Source organism: Palaemon carinicauda, chromosome 23, assembly GCF_036898095.1.
Source record: "Palaemon carinicauda isolate YSFRI2023 chromosome 23, ASM3689809v2, whole genome shotgun sequence".
In the NCBI taxonomy this organism is placed as follows: domain Eukaryota; kingdom Metazoa; phylum Arthropoda; class Malacostraca; order Decapoda; family Palaemonidae; genus Palaemon; species Palaemon carinicauda.
In genome coordinates, this window is record NC_090747.1 from 63721521 (window position 1) to 63747410 (window position 25890).

Sequence of the window (25890 nt, forward strand, 5' to 3'; positions counted from 1 at the left end):
GGCGTCTGATGATGAGGCGGCACACCTGGATCCCTCGTCAGACGTGGATGAATCCAAGCCTTCTCCACAGTCTATTGACTTTCGTAAGGTCTTGGCTCTGCTTAGGGAGGTTTACCCAGACCACTTTGTCTCTGCTATTCCCCGCTCTCCGCCATCTGAGTTTTCGCTGGGCATACAACAAGCTAAGTCCACCTATACTAAGCTAGTCCTAGCAAGGTCCTCTAAGAGAGCGTTAAGGATCTTAGGGGAGTGGCTGCAGACTAAGCAACACCTTGGCAAAACTTCTTTCATGTTCCCTCCGACTAAGCTCACTTCGAAAGCGAGCGTTTGGTATGCCACAGGAGAAGCACCAGGCTTGGGAGTACCTGCCTCTGCCCAGGCTGACTTCTCAAGTCTGGTAGACTCGCCTCGGAGAACTGCAATGAGGCGCTCTAAGGTTTGCTGGACCTTCTCAGACCTTGATCACTTACTGAAGGGAGTATTTAGAGCATTTGAGATGTTCAACTTTCTAGACTGGTGCCTGGGGGCCCTCAGCAAGAAGACCTCTCCTGCGGACAAGGATTCTGCCATGCTATTAATGTCCTGCATGGATAAGGCCATTAGGGATGGATCTGGTGAGCTTGCGTCGATGTTTGTATCAGGGGTTTTGAAGAAAAGGGAACAGCTGTGTACCTTCCTTTCCTCCAGCATTACACCTTGTCAAAGGTCACAACTCCTTTTTGCTCCGCTCTCGAAGTTCCTCTTCCCCGAAGAGCTGGTTAAGGACTTGTCTGCTGCCCTGATTCAAAAGGACACACACGATCTTGTAGCCTCATCGGCTCGTAAGTCTAAGGTTGCTACCTCAGTCCCCAAGACTTATCGCTCCCCAGTGGCTGATACCCCTGCTACGAGGTTCATACCGCCCTTTCGTGGTAGAGCCCCCAGCCGAGGAAGCTCCCGTCCAGACTCTTTCAGGAGCAAGTCTAGGAAAGGCTCCAAGACATCTAAAGGAAAAAACTGACTCTCCGCATCTCCAGACAGCAGTAGGAGCCAGACTCAAGATCTTCTGGCGAGCCTGGGAGAAGAGAGGTGCAGACGCCCAGTCTGTCAGTTGGCTGAGGGACGGTTACAGGATTCCATTCTGCCTCAAACCACCTCTGACCACATCTCCCATCAACCTCTCTCCCAACTACAAAGAAGAGGACAAGAGGCTAGCATTGCACCAGGAGGTGTCGCTACTTGTGCAGAAGAAGGCAGTGGTTATAGTCCGGGACCATCAATCCCCGGGCTTCTACAACCGTCTCTTTCTTGTGGCCAAGAAGACAGGAGGTTGGAGACCGGTGCTGGACGTCAGCGCGCTCAACGCGTATGTCACCAAGCAGTCGTTCACGATGGAGACGACGAAGTCGGTCCTAGCAGCGGTCAGACAGGAGGACTGGATGGTCTCGTTGGACTTGAAAGATGCCTACTTTCACGTTCCTATTCATCCAGACTCCCAACCTTTCCTGAGATTCGTTTTTGGAAAGGTTGTCTACCAATTCCAAGCCCTGTGTTTTGGCCTAAGCACAGCTCCTATGGTGTTCACTCATCTGATGAGGAATATAGCAAAATTCCTACACTTATCGGACATCAGAGCCTCCCTCTACTTAGACGACTGGCTGTTGAGAGCCTCCACGAGTCGTCGCTGTCTGGAGAATCTCAACTGGACTTTGGACTTAATCAGACAACTGGGTCTGTTAGTCAACATAGAAAAGTCTCAGCTCATTCCCTCCCAATCCATTGTGTACCTGGGAATGGAGATTCGGAGTCAGGATTTTCGGGCTTTTCCATCGGCCCCCAGGATAAGCCAAGCCCTAGAGTGCATCATGAGCATGCTGAAGAGGAGCAGTTGCTCGGTGAGACAGTGGATGAGTCTCACAGGGACCCTTTCATCACTGGCCCTGTTCGTCGAGCTAGGGAGACTCCACCTTCGCCCTCTTCAATTCCATCTTGCAGCTCATTGGGACAAGTGTTCGACTCTCGAAGCAGTCTCTATCCCAATCACCCAAGAGATGAAGACCACTCTTCTGTGGTGGAAGAACAATCTCCTTCTCAGGGAGGGCCTATCGTTGGCTATTCAGATGCATCGGACTCGGGCTGGGGTGCGACCTTGAACGGACGGGAATGCTCGGGAACGTGGAACGAGGAACAGGGATTGCTCCACATCAACTGCAAGGAACTACTAGCAGTTCATTTAGCCCTGCTGAACTTCAAGTCCCTCCTGCTAGGCAAAGTGGTGGAGGTGAACTCAGACAACACCACAGCCTTGGCTTACATCTCCAAGCAAGGAGGGACCCATTCGAGGAGCCTATTCGAGATCGCAAGGGACCTCCTCATTTGGTCAAGAGGTCTAAACCTCACTCTGGTCACGAGGTTCATTCAGGGCAATATGAACGTCTCAGCAGATCGCCTAAGCAGAAGGAATCAGGTCATTCCCACGGAATGGACCCTCCACAAGAGTGTGTGCAACAGACTTTGGACCTTGTGGGGTCAACCTACCATAGATCTGTTTGCCACCTCCATAACCAAGAGACTTCCGCTGTACTGTTCCCCTGTTCCAGACCCTGCAGCAGTTCATGTGGATGCTTTTCTACTGAACTGGTCCCATCTCGACCTTTACTCATTCCCACCGTTCAAGATAATAAACAAAGTTCTGCAGAAATTCATCTCGCACGAAGGGACACGGCTGACGCTGGTTGCTCCCCTTTGGCCTGCAAGAGAATGGTTCACAGAGGTACTTCAAGGGCTAGTCGACATCCCCAGGACTCTACCTCTAAGAGTGGACCTTCTACGTCAACCTCACGTAGACAGGTTGCACCCAAACCTCCACGCTCTTCGGCTGACTGCCTTCAGACTGTCGAAAGATTCGCTAGAGCTAGAGGCTTTTCGAAGGAGGCAGCCAGTGCGATTGCCAGAGCAAGAAGGGTTTCCACTCGTAGAGTCTACCAATCTAAGTGGGAAGTCTTCCGAAGCTGGTGTAGAGCCAATTCAATATCCTCTACCAATACCTCTGTGACCCAAATAGCTGACTTCCTTCTACATCTTAGGAATGAGAGATCCCTTTCAGCCCCTACGATTAAAGGGTATAGGAGTATGTTGGCTTCAGTTCTCCGCCACAGAGGTTTGGACCTTTCTTCCAACAAGGACCTTCAAGACATTCTTAAGCCTTTTGAGACGTCTAAAGAGCGTCGTCTATCCACTCCAGGCTGGAACCTAGACGTAGTCTTAAGGTTCCTTATGTCATCTAGGTTCGAACCTCTCCAGTCAGCTTCCTTCAAGGACCTTACCCTCAAGACTCTTTTTCTCGTCTGCCTTGCAACAGCTAAGAGAGTCAGTGAGGTTCATGCCTTCAGCAAGAACATTGGTTTCACGACCGAATCTGCAACATGTTCTTTTCAGCTCGGATTCCTAGCAAAGAACGAACTTCCTTCACGTCCTTGGCCTAGATCGTTTGAAATACCTAGCCTCTCCAACATGGTAGGTAACGAACTAGAGAGAGTTCTTTGCCCTGTCAGAGCTCTCAAATATTATCTTAAGAGGTCTAAACCTATTCGAGGACAGTCAGAAGCCTTATGGTGTGCCATCAAGAAACCTTCGAGGCCCATGTCCAAGAACGGGGTTTCGTATTATATAAGGCTTCTGATTAGAGAAGCCCATTCTCACTTAAAGGAGGAAGACCTTGCATTGCTGAAGGTAAGGACCCACGAAGTAAGAGCCGTAGCTACTTCGATGGCCTTTAATAAAAACCGTTCTCTGCAGAGCATAATGGATGCAACCTATTGGAGGAGCAAGTCAGTGTTTGCATCATTTTATCTTAAAGATGTCCAGTCTCTTTACGAGAACTGCTACACCCTGGGACCATTCGTAGCAGCGAGTGCAGTAGTAGGTGAGGGCTCAGCCACTACATTCCCTTAATCCCATAACCTTTTTTAACCTTTCTCTTGAATGCTTTTATTGTTGTTTTTATGGTTGTTACGGTAGGCTAAGAAGCCTTCCGCATCCTTTTGATTTGGCGGGTGGTCTATTCATTCTTGAGAAGCGCCTGGGTTAGAGGTTTTGTAGAGGTCCTTTAGTAGGGGTTGCAACCCTATATACTTTAGCACCTTTGGGTTGATTCAGCCTCCAAGAGGAACGCTGCGCTCAGTAAGGAAGACGAACTTAAAAAAGAGGCAGAGTAACGGTTCAATTCGACTTCCTTACCAGGTACTTATTATTTCATTGTTATTTGAGATAACTGTTATATGAAATATGGGATACTTAGCTATCCTTTAATCTTGTACACTGGTTTTCACCCACCCCCCTGGGTGTGAATCAGCTACATGATTATCGGGTAAGTTTAATATTGAAAAATGTTATTTTTTTTAGTAAAATAAATTTTTGAATATACTTACCCGATAATCATGATTTAATCGACCCTCCCTTCCTCCCCATAGAGAACCAGTGGACCGAGGAATAATTGAGGAGGTGTCAACAAGAAGTACTTGAGTACCTGGCCACAGGTGGCGCTGGTAAGTACACCCCCTTCTAGTATTGTGATAGCTGGCGTATCCCTCCATAGAATTCTGTCGGGCAACGGAGTTGACAGCTACATGATTATCGGGTAAGTATATTCAAAAATTTATTTTACTAATAAAAATAACATTTTTCCTTGTTTCCTTTCCTCACTGGGCTATTTTCCCTGTTAGGACCTCTGGGCTTACAGCATCCTGCTTTTCCAACTAGGGTTGTGTCGTCTTCAATTGCACAAAAAATTGTCTTATTGAGAAAGTCTTACAAGATTTTCGGTGATCAATCTATTCTGAAGAAGTGTTTTAATTCTTTCATTCTACCTTGTTTTGAGTATTGTTCTCCTGTCTGGTGTTCAGCTGCTGATTCTCATCTTAATTTGTTGGACAGAAACTTAGGGTCTATTAAATTTCTTATTCCTGATCTAGATTTTAATCTTTGGCACCAGTGTTCAATTAGTTCATTATGCATGTTGCATAAGATTTTTCATAACTCTGACCATCCTTTACATTCAGATCTCCCTGGACAATTCTATCCTGTTCGTAATACTAGGCAGGCAGTTAATTCTAATAGCCAGGCCTTCTCCATCATGAGGCTCAATACTACACAGTATTCCAGAAGTTTTATTCCATCTGTTACCAAGTTGTGGAATGATCTTCCTAATCGGGTAGTTGAATCAGTAGAACTTCAAAAGTTCTAAGTTGGAGCAAATGTTTTCATGTTGACCAGGCTGACATGAGTCTTTTTATAGTTTATATATGACATATCTGTTTTTGTCGTTGTTAATAGTTTATGTAGGACATAACTTTTGACGTTACTGTTTTTAGAATGATTTATTGTTAATTTATTCTCATCATTTATTTATTTCCTTATTTCCTTTCCTCACTGGGCTATTTTTCCCTATTGGAGGCCTGGGGCTGATAGCATCTCGCTTTTCCAACCAGGGTTGATACTCTGTCTATTGTCGACGTTGTGGTGTCAGAGGTATCCAATGCGGTATCTCCTAATACCTCTGCATCTTCTCACCCTGCAGTAGCTGAAGGCTTAGTTTCTCCCGTCCCTGCTCAACCTACGAGGGAGAAACTAAGTCCAACAGTCTCTCCTGCCGGTGATTCTTCCCCTCGGGAGAGTTCACTCACAGAGATTCCTCTTCGGAGGACTGCTGAAGGTCAGCTTGCTGATCCAACGGCCCCTAGAGGGCATATACGTCGCAAGGCTCTCCTTCCTCTTCGGCGGAGAGGCCTTCCTTCACCTTATAAGTTGGTGAGGAGGCGCCTCTTCGGTTCTTCATCGTCATTGCAGTCCGCCGCAGAGGAGCCTCGTCATCGATCACCGACTGTTCCTGCTACGACCTTGGACCTCTGCGAGCGATCCCCTTCGGTGGAAGGTCCTCCTCACGAAGAACACGTCGACCTTCCGCCCGACAGACCTGCTGACCTGCTGTCGCCATTCCTGGCAGCTGATGCGCTGTATGCACCAACGAAATCTGTCTTTAAAAGTCAGGCACTGGTCCCTTCGGGACAAACAAGGGCATACGTGCCATGTAGCGCACTCGTCCCCTACACGCCATGCTAAGCATGCGCGCCAACAATCTCCTGACCTCATTGAGGTTCTTGAGATAGCGCGGCAGCGCTCACCTGCTGCTACTGTTCCTGAGATTGCGCGCCATGTGCGCCAGCGCTTACCAACGCGCTAACGATCTCCTGCGCGCCCACGATCTTCGGATCTGGCTGCGGTAGGGAAGTCTAAGACTTCTCCTACTCGTCAGCACTCGCCAACGCACCGCCTGCTTTCTCCTGCTCGCCATCCTTTACCAGCGCGTGTTCACCTACACGCGTCCACGAGGATGCGCGCTCGCGCCCCGCGCACCCATGCCTATCTCCTACAGGTGCTACTCACCGCCAGCCTGACGTGCGCCCACAAGAGGCTCGCCAACGAACGCAGTTTCTGGCTGCGCGCAAGGGATGTCTCTCCTGCGCGCGCGCCCGACGACATATTCTGGGGCGCACGATCTCTTGTCCGCACACCCACGGGCCCTTCATTTTGATCCTGAGCGCCCACACGCGCACAATCAGCCTCCTGCGCACGCTTCTATGCGCCATCGCTCGCCCGCGCGCGCCCTCGCAATCGGCCTCGCGCGCATCAGCAGTCTTCCGCGCGCGTGCCAGCAGTCTCCCGTGCGCGACTCCGGGTATTCCCCATCACGCGAGTGCCAAGCGCGCGCTCCGCCACGCGATCGTCAATACCCTCCCGCGGGCGAGGCTGCAGGACAACGCACAGCTAGGTCGCCATGCCCCCCCCCCCTGCAAGTGCAGAACGGCGCGCTCGCCGGTAGGGGGAAGGGTCCAGAAAGGTCCAGGGACATTTCTTCTTTTGCTTTACAGGCAAACCCCCCCTATGGAAACTCCTCCCAGGGATCGTTTGATCCCTGTCCCTCCAGAGGGAGTGTCTGATAGCGCAGCCGTCAGCCAGCAGCCTTGGTTTGGGGCACTAATCAGAGCGGTTGTGCAGGCTTTCAAGCCTATTCTTTCTGAATTGGGCCACAAATCCTTGGCTGCATCTACTCCCCTGAAGAGAAAGAGGAGTTTCAGACACGGTTACTTCTCCGAGGACTAAGCTGTCTCCTTGTAGGCCTTCGAGGCAGGCCCCCTCCCCCCCAGACTTTTTCTCCCTCCCTTTCGGACGAGGATTACCCATCCTCAGGGGAGTCATGTGAGGTGAGACGTTCCCCCATCGCACCAATGAGGGAAACCCCACCTCGCGCTGAAAAGTCTTCTCGGGCAGGGACGGAGAAGAGCCTACCTCCGTCGTTGTTGGAGTCCTGCATCCCTCCCAGGAGGGAGTCGAAGGACTCCAAAACAGTACTGAAATCCTCGTCAAGACTTAGAACGGCGCCAGCCAGTCACTCGGAGAACGTCCGCGAGTCTCCCTTTGGGGGCTGGAGACTTCGCTGCAAGTCCATCCGGAGGAGGGCTGCAGGAGTCAGAACATGCATTTTGGCAGGTTCTGACCCATATGAGGACTCTCAATGGGTTTGTTGACCCAGAGATTTCCCCTCGAGAGGGCAAAGACACTGTCTTGGACCGAATATTTGGAAAACCCTCTAAGGCCAGTGCGGCTTTGCCCTGGTCTCAGGGGGTTAAGAGTACCAGGGACAAGATCGCGGTCCAGCTCTCTGAGCTAGCCTCCTCCAGCCGATCCAGTGCTGGCACCAAGCTTCTCCCACCTCCTCGGGTATAGCAGAGGAGGTACTTCGAGATCTTAGAGGAGCCTTGTTTAGCTCTTCCCCTTCACCATTCTTTGGAAGAGCTTACGAGGGGAGTCCCTCTTGAGAGACTCTCCAACCGGCAGGTCTCATTCTCGGCGACTGAGATCCTTAATCAGGAGAAGGTTGCGAATTGTGCTATGCAGGCCACTTCGTGGCTGGATATCTGGTTAGGGACCTTAGGTATCCTGATACGTTCGGTGGATTTCTCCAAGGAACGTACCAGGAAAGCTATGCAGACCTTTCTACTCTCAGGCACTCGCACGATCGAGTTTCTGGCCCACCAAGTCTCGAACTTGTGGGCAAACACCATCCTGAAATGTCGGGATGCGGTGGCTGAGAGGTTCCATCAGAAGGTCCCTAGCACTGAGATAAGCAGGCTCAGACATACTTCCGTGGAGGGAACGAACTTGTTTGAGCCTAAAGATGTGGAGCATGATGCTGAGAGGTGGAGGAATTCCCACCAAGACTCCCTCCTACATAGGGCTTTGACATCCAAGCCCTATAAGAGAGTGGTGTCTTAGCGTTTTCCTGTCAAGGACAGGAAAGGCAAGAAGTCCTCAAGGGGAGGTAAGAATCCTAGAGGGAGCAGCCAAGGCCGCAAACACTAGGATTGGCAGTCCCCCTGCACGTCCACCAGTGGGGGGATGCCTACAAAGTTGCGCAGACAGGTGGCAGCAACTCGGGGTCGATTCCTGGACGATTTCCGTAATCAGTCAGGAATATCGCGTCCCGTTCACAACATCTATACCTCCCCTGACGTCGAATCCAGTGTCATTGAGCTCCCTTGCCATGGGATCAGCATTCGGGCAGGAGTCCAGACCATGTTGAAGAAGGGCGCTCTCCAAGAGGTCCTCGACGGGTCTCCGGGCTTCTTCAGTCGACTCTTTCTTGTAAAGAAGGTGTCTGGAGGCTGAAGACCAGTCATCGACCTCTCGACTCTGAACAAGTTTGTCAAGCAAACTCCGTTCAGCATGGAGACCGCAGATATGGTCAGACTTGCAGTGAGACCGCAAGACTTCGTGTGTATGCTGGATCTGAAGGACGCATACTTCCAGATCCCAGTCCATCCATCTTCAAGGAAGTACTTAAGATTCAGCCTAGACAACAAGGTGTACCAGTTCAGGGTACTGTGTTTCGGTCTCTCCACAGCACCACAGGTTTTCACCAGAGTGTTCACCCTAATATCGTCATGGGCACACAGGATCGGCATCCGTCTCCTCCGTTATCTGGACAACTGGCTGATCCTAGCAGACTCAGAGTTATCCCTTCTTCAACACCGAGACAAACTTCTGGGACTTTGCCAGGATCTGGGGATCATGGTAAATCTCGAGAAGTCCTCTCTGCTTCCCTCTCAAAGACTGGTATACCTAGGCATGATTATAGACACCAATCTCCACAAAGCCTTCCCATCAGACGACAGGATAGCAAGGCTGAGGAAGGTCGCAAGCCCTTTTCTCAGACGAGAAGAACTTCCAGCCCAATCGTGGTTACGTCTCCTCGGTCACCTCTCATCTTTGGCTCTTCTAGTTCCCAACGGTCGCCTCAGGATGAGATCCCTCCTGTGGCGACTCAAGTCCCGGTGAAATCAAGGTTACGATTCCCCGGACGTCATGATCCCTATGGGACCTGCGGAACGGACGGACCTCCAGTGGTGGGTGACAGACGAGAACTTATGAAGAGGAGTGGATCTTCTCGTCCTCCCCCCGGATTTGATGCTGTTTTCGGACGCCTCAAAGAAAGGGTGGGGGTCCCACGTTCTGCACCACAGGACCTCAGGCCTGTGGTCAGAATAAAAAAAGTGCCTCCACATAAATCTTCTAGAGATGAAGGCCGTTTTCTTGGCCCTTCAACAGTTCCAACTATACCTGGCGGGTCACTCTGTGGTGGTGAGGAGCGACAACACCACGATAGTGGCTTACATCAACAAGCAGGGAGGTACCTTTTCACAACAGCTATCCCATCTCGCAGTCGAGATACTGAGATGGACCGAAGTCCACTTGATTCCACTATCGGCATGTTTCATTCCAGGCAAGAGGAATGTGCTCGCCGACAATCTGAGCAGAGCGTCTCAGATAGTGAGTACCGAGTGGTCTTTGGATCGTCTAGTAGCCAACAAAGTCCTGACTTTGTGGGGTTCCCCGACTGTGGATCTGTTCGCGACAGCATTGAATTTCAAGCTTCCGCTATACTGCTCCCCAGTCCCGGATCCCAAGGCACTCTGGCAAGATGCCTTCCAACAACGGTGGGACAACATTGATGTGTACGCCTTTCCCCCGTTCTGTCTGATGAGGAGGGTGCTCAACAAGACCAGAATATCGGTCAATCTTTCAATGACCCTCATAGCTCCGCTATGGCATCACGAGCTACTCAGACAACCACATGTCAACATATTCCACAAAGCCGTAGCTTCGCTACGACTTCACGTCTGGAGACTATCCAGCATCTCCTCGCTAAGAGAGGATTTTCGCAAAAAGTTGCGATTAGGATGTCTGGACATCTGCGAAAATCATCCGCATCTGTCTACCAGGGAAAGTGGAAAGTCTTCTGTGGTTGGTGTCGTGGAAGGGGTATCTCTCCACCCAATGCCACTATTCCAACAATAGCGGAGTTCCTCGTGTATTTGCAGGAAGAAATGCGCCTTTCAGTCTCGGCGGTTAAAGGCTATTGCTCAGCCTTAAGTCAGGCTCAAAGGAATGGACATTTCTTCCTCGCTGCAACTTTCCCTACTCATACGAAGTTATGAACTCACCTGCCCTCAGTCGGAAGTGAGACCTCCTCCATGGAACGTGGTTCGATTTCTCAGGTCTCTTAAGAGACCTCCCTATGAACCTTTACGCCAGGCTTCAGATCGCCACCTATCTTGGAAGACGGTATTCCTACTAGCTTTGGCATCGGCCAAGCGAGTCAGTGAACTTCAAGGTCTCTCTTATGACATCGCCCATTCAAGGGGATGGGGGGAGGTAACGTTCAAATTCGTCCCTGAGTTTATTGCTAAGACTCAGAATCCGGGGGTGGCGGACCCTCGATTCGACTCCTTCCAGATTTCGAGTCTTCGTTCTGTAACAGATGACCCAGACCATCTCCTACTGTGCCCAGTAAGAAGTCTGAGGCTACATCTCAAAAGAACGACTGCAGTCCGTCCTCAGGTGCAAGCATTGTTTGTTAGCACTGGGAGGACTAAGAGGAGGGTCACCAAGAACACCATCTCGGCATGGATTCGTAGGGTGATCCATCTGTCCCTGAATCCAGACCCTCCTCTGTCATGCCGCCTTGGAGCACATGATGTCAGAGGCGTAGCTACGTCCCTGGCCTTCAAGAAGAATTTCTCAGTGACGCAGGTTCTTCAGGCTGGGGTGTGAAAGCGTCAGACGACCTTCACAGCCCACTACCTGCAAGACGTGACCCACAGGAGGCTCGATGCATTCTCTATCGGCCCTGTGGTGGCTGTACAACAGCTGGTTTAAAACCTCAGGCTCCTTAGTGGACAAGTAGCAGAAGGTTGAGGGCATTGTTACCCGGTCTTAGTCTGCATGAATGAAAAGGTTTGTCTGGCCCTTATTCTTTTCTTCATCCTCCCTTCTCTTGGGGAAAGCATCATCCTGGGTTCTCTGCACAGCTGACCTCAAACCACGGCAGGTAAACCATGTTTCCCTGTGTTCCTAGTATTAAGCTAATACTGTTAAGTCCCCATACCCTGACGAGGTGGTATTGGGAGAGTCCTAGCCTAAAGTTTCCATCTAAAGGACTACTGTTCAACTTTCTAGGACGAGTCACACTTTATTATACCTTCACACACAGCTTGCGTAGGCCGCAGTCCTTGCGTAGCAAGGTTCTAGCTAGGTGCAGGGACTCCTTATTGTTGAGTGCTGACACACTCAAATAATGAGTCCCCAGGCAAAGCCAAAAGCCAGTACTGGCTGGGATATTCCACCCTTCCTAATGGGTGAGTCACCCCTATTAAATAGCGTGGTTTGTATGTCAGTTACGGAACAAATGACAAATTCGTAGATAATTTGTATTTTTCCTAACTATACAAACCTTAGCCATTTAATCAAACTTGCCCCCCTGCTCTATCCCCCTTGAAGTCCTACCTCCAAGCAAAGTGAGCTCAAGCACAGGTGCGTGTGAGAGGGGGTGTTAGCGAGCTACCCTTCCTACCCCCCGCTAACAAGCAGTGGGGTAGTAAACCCCCGTTAAAATTCTAATGGCTCGTCGTTTCAGCTACGCCGAAAGTAAGAACCCCTATTAAATAGTTAAGGAAAAATACAAATTATCTACAAATTTGTCATATTTTGCCAGTTGTCTCTATCTTGAGCTTTTAAATCCATACTTCTCCATTCATCATCTACTCTCCATTTATCATCTACTTAACGCTTCATAGTCCTCAGCCATGTGGGCCTGGGTCTTCCATCTCTTCTACTGCCTTGTGGAGACTACTTGAAAGTTTGGTGAACTAATCTCTCTTGGAGAGTGTGAAAAGCATTCCCAGACCATCTCCATCTATCCCTCACCGTGATCTCATCCACATATGGCACTCGAGTAATCTCTCTTATACCTTCATTTCTAATCCTGTCCTGCCACATAACTCTCGATATCTTTCTTAGGGTTTTGTTTTAAAATATACCAAATCTATTGGAGATTATTTCATTGTCATACCATGAGTCCTGTCCATACAGTAACACTGATCTCACTTAAGTGATATACAGCATAGCCTGATCTTTATATGTACCGTATTTCCCGTGTGATAAGATGCTACAAGTGGTAAGACGCACCCCATAATCAGCCAAGGAATTTTTGGAAAAAAAAAAGAAATTGTTGATTTTAAAGCTTACCTACCGACCTTAGTCGGCGACTGCAGTGCGATTCTTTGCACGTTACAGTAAATAGTGTTGACTGTATTTTGGGCGTATTATGAAATATATTAGGTTAATGTTAATTAGCTACAGACCTGTTACCCAAATTCTTTTTACATATTTATATAAAAATCACCAAACCAGTCTTTGTTTCCACTATAATGCTTAACACGCAGCATGTTTACAAAGCGTAACACAGTGTATTTAGCGTTTGTTTACATCCAGCATGTTTGTCTACAAGAAAGCAGTATGAGAAATGTTACTGATCAAATTTCAGTACAGAGTAAAATTCCAGTAATATTTCTCAAATTTTTTATGTAGAAAGTTTCATATAAAACTAATCATTAATCAAATATATAATTCTCTCTGAATTCCAATATTGTATGTAGAATATTGTCCTGCTGTTTTGAGTAATGAATACCATTCTCAAAGTCTAGAGAATTTTTCACTAACCTGGTAACACTCCACTTGCAGTTGTTTTTTCAAGGCCGTGTTCAACGGCTATCTGCAGTATTTATATCATTTCAGAACTCAAGCAAAACTATTTGTATAATTTCAGAACTCGGGCAATAAAGTAATCATCACAATATTTCTTTATTACAAAATAACAAATTTCAGACATCTAATCATCCTCAAATCCTGAAAAATCATCGTTGCTATTGTCACTGTCCGTAGTCAATTCCGGGTCATCCATATCGATGTCACTTTCTTCATAGAGAAATTCATCCTCAGTTCCATTCATCGCATTACTTATTCTGCATTTCTAAAATGATTTTACTACAATCTCTTCCTTGATAGCAGCCCATGACATCTTCACCCATTCACAGACTTGTGTGATAGAAGGTCTCTTGAGTCGTCCTGTTGGTGTTACTTCATTGTTACCAGCAGCCATCCACTTGCTCCACTCCTCGCGCACATAATCTTTAAAGGACTTGTCTAATGGTTGTAGCTGCGACGTTAAACCACCCGGAATCAATGCTTGTTTTGTTTTTAATTGCCGGAGTTTTTTTCTTCGTGGTTTCAGTTTTGTGGGCTCTAAATTGATCCCAAACTAATAATGCTGGTTTCTTAAGCACACCTCCAGGACGTCGTGACCATACCTTTTCAAGCCACAGTTTGACCCCGGCTTCGTCCATCCGTCCTTTAGGGTGAACATGAACAAGTACACCAGCTGGGATTTTATCCTTTGGCTTGGTTTTTCGTTTGAAAATAAGTAGCGGTGGAAGTTTTCTGCCGTCTGCACAGCAGGCCAAAACAACTGTAAAGCGAGATTTTTCATGGCCAGTTGTTTTTATCGTCACAGTCTTCGCTCCTTTCCTTTCCACTCTTCTATTTGTTGGAACATCGAAAGTCAACGGTACTTCATCCATATTGCCGATCTGTCCCATTTCATAATCTATCTCTTTTCTAGTATTGATTACGTTTCTGTGGAATTCTAGCACTTTATCCTCGTATTCTGTAGGCAACTTCTGTGCAATCCTGGTCTTCACTCTCATACACAGACCGTTTCGTTTCATGAAACGGTAGCACCAAGATGATGATCCAGTAAACTCATTTACTGGTATGTTTCTTTCTGCTGCCAGTCTCTATGCTTCTTCCATTATCATCTTCGTTGACAACGCGTATCCTTTGTTTCGCTGTTCTTCTACCCACGTTTTTATTATTTCTTCTAGTTGTGGGAATTTTGCTTCCTTATAGCGTAGGCCATGTTTCTCCTTTCTCATTTTCTTTAATTCCTCTTCTTGCTTCCTCCATCCTCTGATCATTGTTTCAGTTGGTGGCGGTCCGAAGAGCCTCTCAGCTGCTTTGTTGCCGTGTTGTTTTGCATAATCGATAACTTGCAGCTTATAACGTACATTATATGATTGCCTTCTCTGATTTGATGCCATTCTTGGACGAGTGTTGTCTAATGAATAACAGGGAAGACGACGAGGGAGATTGCGTCGTCTGCTCGGATGCTGTTAGTTGGCATGTTTGCGTGTAGGTGGTGTTGAGAGTCATCAGCTGTTCACCAAAACAAACATTTTGGCAAATTCATAACAATCGGTATTGAAAATATATTGTTAACTTAATTAAACAAAATATAATAACAACGTAAATTGATTTATTTATTACATATGAATGATAACTCCAAGCTTATATTTTAGGTCTGATGAGTGCAAGTGCTTGTACAACTTTACCTTTCAGTGTTAAGACGCAGGGTGATTTTTGGGGACAATCTTCGGGAAATAAGGTGCGTCTTATCACACGGGAAATACGGTAATTTTAGGCGATTTGATTTCCAAATTTTACTTATCCTTGCCATTGTCCGATTTCCTTTTATCAATCTTTCATTCAACTAAAAAAACTGGAAGACCAATTAATGATTTTTTTATAGAACTTCTAAAACGTAAAATAATTTTGAATGTGAGAAGAACCCAGAAGCGAGCGAACTGAAAGACAAAGATATATGGTTTACCCCCACTCAATTTTTGTCGTACTGTACCCCGTTGTATAATCTCAATGCCACGCTAGCTGTGTAGGGCTATTATGAATAAGGAAAACAGGAAATTGTTTATTATTGATACTGTATTATTACCAGCTATGATGCAACCCCAGTTGAAAATAGCAATTATAAGCCCATGGACTGCAATAGGGAAAACTAGTCCAGTGAGGAAAGGAAATAAGGAAGTAAACTACAACAAAAGTAATGAACAGTTAAAATAAAATATTTTAAGAATAGTAACAACATTAGAATAAATCTTTCATGTATATAAACTTTAAAAACTTGAGGAAAAAACCAAGAGAAGAGATACAAGATAGAATAACCCTCGAGGAAGAGACAGACGTCGAATGATTAGCAGATTGACAAATTTGCACAATCAGAAGATCAGTCTATGAACGAGCTAAGAAGTAAATAAAACCAATGTCTTAATCCCTCCGGTCACGATCAGGAAGGATAATCAGTATCTCATTCTGCAAGCTGGAAATGAATATTTTAGTCACCTGACAGCTTATCACACTTGCCAGTGGTCAAGGGTAAGTCAGCGTAATTTAATTTTTAAGGGATTTTATACATTACTGTTAGATTGCAGTGTGTGTGTGTGTCATTCCTTAGAGGAGGAAGCAGTATGAATGTTAAGGAGTTTGGAGATAACAACCGTAACGTCACTATTAGAATTCTTTTTTTATTCCAGGGATCGCAACGAACATGCCGATTACCGTCGGGATAGGGGTTCAAGTCTAGAGCGATTGTTGGACCCCGAAGAGAAGGCCAATCACATTCCTCTCGGCAAGGCCGGCATTCGTTCTGCTCTACAGACGTGGCACAAGGAGAGGAGAAAAGGCGAGGTCGGGGACAGCAACAACAACAACAAAAATTTCCAGGAGAAAGAAATTCGCGACTTGAGGTATTTTATAAGTTTCCTGAATATATACGTTTGGAAATCTGTTATTGAGAAAAGACCTTTTTCATAGACAAGTCTCTATCAAAAAGTCCTTAACTTACTAACTTGATAGGTTGCAAGAAGCTGTTTGCAAGTAGAATTGTATGTAAGTAGATTGACATTTCCAGGGGAATTTTGTAGGGAATTCCTCCTATACTGTAGAAAAGTCTATTAATCAAATCAAATTTTAAAAGTAATTTGTATTTTTCCCAACTACAAACCTAAGTCTTTCAAGTTACACTTGCCACTTCAACTACCCTTCAAGTAATGTCACCCTGTCATCCGCTTGGTAACTAGCTCGATTCTATTCCTCACAGTATTCTTATTTCTTTACAAACTATTAACTATAGGGGCACTCAGTAGAGCGTAGGTCTCTGCCACGTTAGCTTATTTCTCAACCTTTTGCTTGACTTTTGACCTTGACCTTCCAAAATTTAATAATTTCCAGCTTTTTACATAAGTTAATCCATGTAAGTTTCATTACTCTACGATTAAAATTGTGGCCAGGAAGCTCTTCACAAACAAACACACATACAAATAGGGGGGTTAACCATAACCTTCCAACTTAATTGATGGAGGTAATTAAACTGCAAATTTGTTATAGAGCAATCAAGTAATTACTTTTGCAAACTTCTACTACGAGCAAGAGACTGTGCTACCATTAGGTCAAATTAATGTCTAAACAATGATAATGACCTTGCCGCCTTCCGCTTAACGCTTGAATTCATAATTTCAAACGTTTCAGAAAAGTTTGATGAATGTAGTGGATCACGATCCGTACAAGGTGACCAAAATCTGACATTACTTACAACTACCTAGTTAACGGTTCAAATTAGCTCAAAACCACTTCGTTCAAGAAGTCTGCAGTGAAGTTGATACCTTGAAAGTAGTATCTAATACTCAAAGTATATTCCATTGAGGAGTTGAGAGAAAAACAATGATAAATCCAGAAGGATTTGTAAGAAAAAGCCCAAATTGAGAATAACGAAAATATGGCGAATAAGTCGAATAATTGAATTTGAAAAAGGGTTATACATATATATGCCTCATGATTCATTCCAGACATGAAATCTGACAAGGAAATTGATATTGCTCCACAAGATACATTATGTTTACTTTTTACTTTACTTTGACAGCTGCTTTTCCGGTCCCATACGGCAGGGGAACCCTACTCTCAACAGGACCTGATTTAGTATGCAATTAGAAGAGGTGACAAATAATTAGAGGAATGGTAGGTGTGGAAGTTGCGAAATGCTGATCAATGGGAAGGTCCTTTGTACTCACAGAAAGTCCACAAGATGTAGGAAACTAGAGAGAAGACGTCATATTTCAAACTCTGTTGAAGAGAAAACCAAAATATTTGACACTTCTATAGATCTTAAAATACTTGAGGTTACACTTAAGCACAACATTCTATCTTAATCATCTTCCTTTTTTTTTATTTTTTGAATATTTTATAGAGTATACATGCATGATGTATTTTAATATTGTTACTGTACTTAAAATATTTTATTTTAATTGTTCATTATTTTTCTTGTAGTTTACTTATTTCTTCATTCCCTTTCTTCACTTGGCAATTTTTTCCTGTTGGAGCCCTTGAGCTTAAAGTTTCCTGCTTTTCCATCTAGTTGGCTAGTTATAACAATAATAATGGAATGGTCTTCTTAAGTAGGTTTAAATTCTCCTTTCAGAGTCTAGCTCAGTCAGTCATATTTTTCTAATGTTTCTGTATTTGACGAGTCCCTTTCTCTCTCTCCACAGGGTACCATTACCGGCCGAGCCTTTGGGTAGAGGTGTAGGAGACGGAGGCGACGGCTCGCGGACGAGCGTCGGAAATCAAGGTGAAAGTCACTCCGCTGCCGCACTATCGACGAATGTTCCTACCTTAGCTCTCACTCACAAAAAGTCAACTAGGAAGAGAGAAGCACGAAGACATACTCTGCAGAATGGAATCGATTATAGTTTGGTATGGAATGGACATCCCCACATCCCTGGAGACTTCCCCATTCCCCTTGGGGATATATCCACATTTCTTGAGAATTTGCCATGCCTTTTGAACCATCCCTACATCCTTGGAGACTTCCCCATGCCCCTTGAGACATCCCCACATCCCTGGAGACTTCTTCATGTCCCCTGGGACATCCTCACATCCCTAGAGAGTTCCCCATTCCCCTTGGGATATCCCCACATCTCTGGAGACTTCCCCATGCCCTTTGGGACATCCTTACATCCTTGGAGACTTCCCCATGCCCCTTGAGACTCCCCACATTCCCTGGAGACTTCATGTCCCCTGGGACATCCCCCACATCCCTAGAGACTTCCCCATTCCCCTTGGGATATCCCCACATCTCTGGAGACTTCCCCATGCCCTTTGGGGCATCCTTACATCCTTGGAGACTTCCCCATGCCCTTTGGGACATCCCTACATCCTTGGAGACTTCCCCATGCCCCCTGAGACTCCCCACATTCCCTGGAGACTTCATGTCCCCTGGGACATCCCCCACATCCCTAGAGACTTCCCCATTCCCCCTGGGACATCCCTGGAGACATTCCCTTGTCCTTCAGAACATCCCCATATCTCTGGAGACATCCCCATGCTCTTTGGGACTTCCCTATGCCCCTTGCGGGATCCCTAAAGACTCCCCCACATCCCTGGAGACTTTCCCATGCCCTTTGGGATATCCCCGCATCCTTGGAGACTTCTCCATGCCCCTTGCGACATCCTCGCGTCCACGAAGACTTCCCCACATCACTAGAGACGTCCCTTTGTCCCTTGGGTTATATGTCCCTTTTTGGATATCTCCTCATCCCTGGGACATCCCCGTGCATTGCATGTTTATTTGAGCAAAGTTTAGATCATATTATGTAACCAAAATTCAATTATTTGTGCTTGCCACTTTTATCGGGTTAAACTTTTGTTCCCAATTTGGGTAAGGGGTTTGGATGAAGTTTACTTTCTCAGAACTTTAGGATTCTTTCGTTTACTTCAATTTCCTTGGTAATAATGTCGAATTTCTGTGAGTATTTTGATAAGTCTAATGCCAGCCCTGCTTAGAAAGCATGGTTTAGTACCTTGGTATCTGTGAGATGTTACAAACATAATCTTTAAATCAAAAGAGCTAGTATTAAAGATTGGGTCTTGATTGATGGAGTGGTATCATAAAAACGTAGATCTTTAATTAATTGTTTTTGCTTTTGTACTTTTTCTTTGCCACATATTTTACTTTTTATTCTTGTACCACAAACGTGTTCACAGGTACGGAGGTTAAAACAGCTAGAAGCGGAGCGGGACATGTTAGTCCAGGGATACGAGGTTGTGGAACGCGCCAGGAATTGGTACAGACAGCAGTTGCAAGCTGTGGCAGAGAGAATACACTACCTACCCCAAGGACCTCCACAAAATGTAAGTTGGATATGTGTTTGTTTCTTTCTTTCTGATGAAGTTTGCCTTTAGCATTGATTGTAAGTTTTCATGGTTTAAAGGTTACTCGTGAATGGCAGAGGTAAGGGAATGACAATGCCCTAGAGACTGACCATATATTATTATTACTACCTAAGCTACAACCCTAGTTGGAGAAGCAGGATGCTATGAGCCCAAGGGTTCCAACGGGGAGAAATAGCCCAGTGAGGAAAGGAAACAAGGAAATAAATAAACTACAAGAGAAGTAATGAACAATTGAAATAGAATATTTTAAGAATGGTAACATTAGAATAGATCTTTCATATATAAAGTATAAAAAGAGACTTATGTCAGGCTGTTCAACATAATACATTCGCTGTAAGTTTGAACTTTGATCAGCACCCAAGCCCCCTCTTTATCCAAGCAATGACCAGGGAAGGCCAGGCAATGGCTGCTGATGAATCAGCAGGTGGACTGATAGGCTCCCCCGAACTCCTCATCCATAGCTCACAGGGATGGTGAGATTTCAGACACTACAAGAAACTGTCGAACTTGAGTGTGTCTTGAACCGCAGACCATGTAATGTAAGGAGAATTGTATAGTTATATGGGGCAGTGTGATATCCATATTATTAAGTAATATAATTACCCTATTTCTCGTGTCATAAGACACTACAAGGGGTAAGACGCACCCTTAAATTTAGAAAAGCAGTTTTTGGAAAAAAATAAATTGAGATTTTACAAACTATCTGAGCACCAATTCCTATTCAGTGTGTTTATGTTAGGCACAGTACATTTTCATATTTTGTTTGTACTATGAAATGTTCAAGTTAATATTAATTTGTTGCATGCTGGTTATCCCAATGTTATTACATTTTCATGTGAGAAACCTCTAAACCTGTCGTAGTTCCACCACAACTACACGTTTAGTGTTTGATCACGATGTTCCAAGTGTTGTTGACATGAACGCAGTGTTGCCAAATGTTCTTAATCAACTAGGTGGAGTGCTTTTGCTAATACATGAGACTCTAGGTCTAGTTACTTATCTTCTAACTTGGGAACACTGCACTTAACTAACTGTGAGATGTCTTTACCAAGGTCATTTTCAACAACTGTTGTACTATTTTGGAACTCGTGCAACAAATTCGTTATCAAAATATTGCTTTATCACAAAATATCAAAATATGAGAAAATAGATAAATACTGCATGAACAACTAACATGGCACAGAATTGTCTGCCAAGACACCACTAGTTGGCATGTTTGCTTGTAGAAAGGGGTTTGAGAGTCATCAGCTGATCACTAAAATAAACAAATGACCTTCTACCGTACTTCATTAAAGGAAGTGTAATTTAAAAATGAATTTATTTATTACATATGAATGATAATGAAAGCTCTGGGTGATAGAAGGATATATGTTAAAGAGGCAAGAGAGCGTACTAGAAATAGGAATGAATGGCAAGTGATTGTGACACAGTTCCTGTAGGCCCTGCTGCTTCCTCCGGTGCCTTGGATGACTGCGGAGGGATTTATATTTCATGTCTGGTGAGAGTGAGTGCTTGTATGTCATAAGTTGGGAGTTTGAGGGTTATCTAACTCCCCTATGCAACTTTTTGTTAGACGCAGGATGATTTTGGGGGACATTTTTCTGGGGAAAAGGCGTGTCTTATGATACGGGAAATACGGTATGTTCTTTTGGGGTTTTCTGCCATATTTTGATGTATGCAGGGCAAGTGTGCAGTTTTCCCCTCTTGTTTAAGAACAGATTCTTTGTCGACTAGATTCCTCTTGCTTGAGGGTACACTCGGGCACACTTTGTTCTTGAAATTTTCATAGGTTATATATGAAAGATCTAGTTTAATTTTGTTACTCTTCTTGAAATATTTTATCTTAATTGTTGTTTACTTTGCTTATAGTTTATTTCCTTATTTCCTTTCCTCACTGCGATATTTAATCCTGTTGCAGCAGTTGGGCTTATAGTATCCTGCTTTTCCAACTACGGTTATAGCATAGCTTATAATAATAATAATAAATTGTGTATAAAAATGACTTAGTAGTTGTGGTAGACTAATGATGATAAAACTGTCTTATTATGAATTTTTAATAGAATAGATTATGAATTTTAATACGTCGCACATGGTTTTATGCCCATAGGAGCCGAGTGTCGAGGCACAGCAGGAAATGTTGCATTTCCAACTTGCTCGCATTACCGAAGTGAATTCTCACCTCCGGGCCCTAATGGAGGCATCGGAACATGGATTACCATCCCATATAAATCTAGCCATCAGACCGACAGTTTCCTCGAGTAATTTCTCCTCCAAGTCCATGGGAACTGACCCTGATGAACAAGGAAGAGTCATAGAGAGATTGAAAGACCAGAATCACATGCTTACTGAGGTATAGTATTACATACAGTGTTGCTGTTTGTTGGGAAATCTTTTATGAAAAACTTCCATGCTGGTGATGTAATGTACTTAATGTTAGCTCTGCTTATAAATCATGGTTTAGTTTCTCTTGATATATGTAAGAGTTGTGTTATGTTGCTTACAACTGCATTGTCCCTGTGAATAAGCTTCACAATGGTTTAAAGGTCGCTCATGAATGGCAGAGGCAAGGGACAGTGACATTGCCCTAGCAATCAGGACAATGCCCTAGAGACTGACCATATATGATCAGCGCCAAAGGCCCCTCTCCACTCAAGCTAGGACCAGGGAGGACCAGGCAATGGCTGCTGATGACTTAGCAGATAGACCTATAGGCTCCCCTAAACCTCTCAACCTTAGCTCACAAGGATGGTAAGGTTGCAAACACTAAAGGGACTAACGAGTCTGAGCGGGACTTTAACCCCCGCCTGGCAAACACCAGGCAGAGACATTACCAATCAGGACAACAACTCATAACAATTTGATTTGAAACAAGTTTTCCTTGCTGGAGAATACCATAAGTCCCTTGTCACCTTTGTGCTTGGTCCTGTTAATAATATTAATATTACTTCCTAAGCTACAACCCTAATTGGAAAATCAGGATGCTATAAGCCCAGAGGCTCCAACAGGGAAAATAGCCCAGTGAGGAAGGGAAACAAGGAAAAATAAAACACTTTAAGAAGAGTAACAACATTAAAATAAATATCTCCTAAATAAACTATAATATCTTTAACAAGACAAAAAGAAAAGAAATAAGATAGTGGCTATACTCAGGTAATTGTGTAACCAGCCCAGCTCCCACACAGGATAATGACGCATCCTATCATTTGGTCCTTTATCTTCTTTGTCAGTGTTGTTGGTCTTTCCCTCTACATAAATGTTTCTCTTGATAAAACCCTTAAAATAAAATAACCAAGATTTGTGGATGATCTCTCCTGACTTCACACTTCTAGTGGTTTGATCTAAAGGGACGAGGTTATTAAAATGTCAGACAAAGTAAAGAAGGCAACCGCGTTGTGTATTTATTGCTGGGAATGAAGAACAGCTATTTTAATAAGTGGATAAATTCTTGTTTTTGCCTTCGCCAATGCAAAGGGTATGTATTCACCCCTGTCTGTTTGTTAGTTTGTTTCTGAGCAACTTTACAGAAAAACTACCTTACCGATTTTGACCAAACTTGGTAGTTGTGTTTGATATAACCCAAGGATGAATCTGGAACATTTTTTGATAAAGTACATCAAAGTAGGCGGCGTCATAAAGAAAAACATTATTTAATTTATTTCAAAGTTCTAAGAAAAATGAAGTAGAACAACATTGGTAGTAACAAAATCATCATATAAAACTAAACTATACACAGATGTGTATATGCGTTCGTTTCTTCGTTATGATCAGAGATAAACGTAAACAAAACATTGGTTGCCGTTTTTTATTGTGCTTTTTGGCGTGTTTAGGAAACGCATGATATAAAATCGCATTTATTTTGATAATTTAGGATTTTCAATGATACAACAAAAGCTAGTCTATCGAGTGATGGTTTTGCTATTCACCAGTTGTCTTATACAATAGATATGACAAACATTAAAATTTGTCTGTATTTTGGGTCGTGTTATAACGGAAATATACATTGTTTACACCCATCCTGGTTGTAATTTTAACCTTTTTTTTAAGATATTAGAACTTTAAAGTATATTAAATGTTTGATTTATTTACAAGAACAATTTGATATTATAAAGAAATACAGAATAGTACATAGAAAGTATTGGAAATATGTAGTAAACACATTTGAATAGGCAAGTTGCTGGGTGCCATGGGCCCAATGGAATTATTTCTGTTAGTTGTGAGTTTCGAAATATGCGATTTTCCATTTATATGAGGTCATTGATCAAGCAAATTCTTGCATAATTTGGGACCCTACTGTATATAGATTTGAAAAACAGTAAGAACAATGAAATAGATCTTTCATATAAAAACTTAAAACTTAAAAATACACAGGAGGAAGAGAAATAAGATAGAATACAGTAGTGCGCCCGAGTGTACCCTCAATCAATTGAATTTGATAAAGATTGCTTTTAAATTTTGTCTACTTTATATAGGTTTGAACACTTGGTATGGGAACAATTACTTAATAATGCCAATGTTTTACTCTTCACAAACAGGAGGTCAGCTTGAAGAGCGAACGAATCACGGGACTCGAACGAGAGAAAGCCGCGTTGCTGAGGGAACTATTCCAGTCTCGATCCACCCAGCAAATGCAGGTCACTTCAGCGGACTCCACATTCATGTGAAGAGTTTCTGTAGGAGATTCTTAGTACAGCAAGTATGCTCTCACATAACATTATTTGAAATTCGTATTTCAACCGTGCAATTTTGCTCTTAATAGCATTCTGTACATAAAACATATTCTCGAGACATTTGCATTTAAAATTTCACAAGAGCAGGGTATTTCCTTCTAATCTTATTTAAAAAAAAAAAAAGAATTATGTGTCATATTGTATTCTATAGTTATGTAGTTGTAAATTTGGTTTTGTGTCACAATTGAGAGTCAAACTTAAGTCAAAAAATTTTAGGTGTTTGTCTATTGTGGTCATTAAGGTCTATGAATTTGTATTCATCGCTGACCTTTCATTTGTATGGAAACTCATTTCTGTCACACTATAAGCAGTTACTATCAGATTTTAGTGTGTATAGTATAGGACCCCTTTTTAGTAGGTTGAGAACAGAACAAAATACTCTTTTGTGCTGTAACTTAAAAGCAACGAGATAATCAACTGATATTTGTTCAGTACTTAAAGACTTTATGGGTTAAACTACTTGAAAATGTAGGTAAAATTAATAGCCCCTACTATTAAGTTTCCTTCTGAAATAGCAAGTAATAGATAAAGATTTATTGGGTCAGCCAAAGAAGTTTTGAATACTAGTGTGTTCTCCATGGAAGAGTGAATTCGTATGAATCCTCATTTTATTAGGACAGTGTGTCATGCCATTTTAATAGTATGCAGTGTGTAACATATCTAACACATTGTGCTCTGAGTTTAAAAAATTGCCAAGTGCCACAGATGTGGCTCATAACTATACTTAGTTGAAATTGATAGGTGGTCATTTGTAGTTGTCATATCTTGTGCCAACATTGTATCCACTGTATAGTAGCCTGGTTACATTTGTAGAGGTCCAAATCAGTGTGTGGTCCATTATTACTTGCTAAGCTACAACCCTAGTTGGAAAAGCAGGAGGCTCCAACAGGGTAAATAACCGAGTGAGGAAAAAAAAAGGAGGAAATTAGAATATTTTAAGAAGAGTGACGACATTGAAATAAATATGTCCTATATAAACTATAAAACCTTTAACAAAACAAGAGGAAGAGAAATAAGATATAATATTGTACTCATGTGTACCCTCAAGTAAGAGAACTCTAACCTAAGACAGTGGAAGACCATGGTACAGAGGCTATGGCACTACCCAAGACTAGAGAACAATGGTTTGATTTTGGAGTGTCCTTCTCCTAGAAGAGCTGCTTACCATAACCAGAGAGGATCCAATGTAGTACCATCTGCCCAGTCAAAAGACCCCAAAACTCTCTAGAGGTAGTATCTCAACGGGTGGCTGGTGCCCTGGCCAGCCTACTGTCCGGATGGTATGGGCACTCGGGAAAGGGTGCCAGACCCCTATTTATGAAGAATGGTTAGTTGAAATTGCTGATTATTTGGCATACGTAATTTATTAATGATGATTAATATATCTCGGGGAAATTTTCATGCACGTGTTTTCGTTGTCTAAAAAGTAGGGCATTTTGTTATTTAATTTAAATTTAAGATTAATTACATGTATACTTCACCATTGTCTGAGTGTAGTACGTGCAATTTGTTATAGAAATACCGTTGATTGTTATTTTAATTATTTTTTATGTATTCACAGAACTTTAGGATTGAGGCAAATCAAAGAAAAGTACGTATTGTATCGGTTATTTTCAACTGTACAGAATTATTTTCGTCTGGGAAATTG

The 25890-nt window shown here is 43.7% G+C and overlaps 1 protein-coding gene across 1 annotated transcript in view; it reads left to right on the forward strand.

The window, feature by feature from the left end:
* Positions 1-24300, forward strand: part of LOC137617127 (suppressor APC domain-containing protein 2) — a 41136-nt gene extending 16836 nt beyond the window's left edge. The window contains exons 6-10 of the mRNA XM_068346976.1: positions 15822-16034; positions 17832-18036; positions 19327-19473; positions 21623-21865; positions 24048-24300. Of these exons, the coding sequence (XP_068203077.1) occupies positions 15822-16034; positions 17832-18036; positions 19327-19473; positions 21623-21865; positions 24048-24176 (937 nt within the window). The 3' untranslated portion in view covers positions 24177-24300. The remainder of the gene's footprint in view (positions 1-15821; positions 16035-17831; positions 18037-19326; positions 19474-21622; positions 21866-24047) is intronic.
* The last annotated feature ends 1590 nt before the right edge of the window (positions 24301-25890 follow it).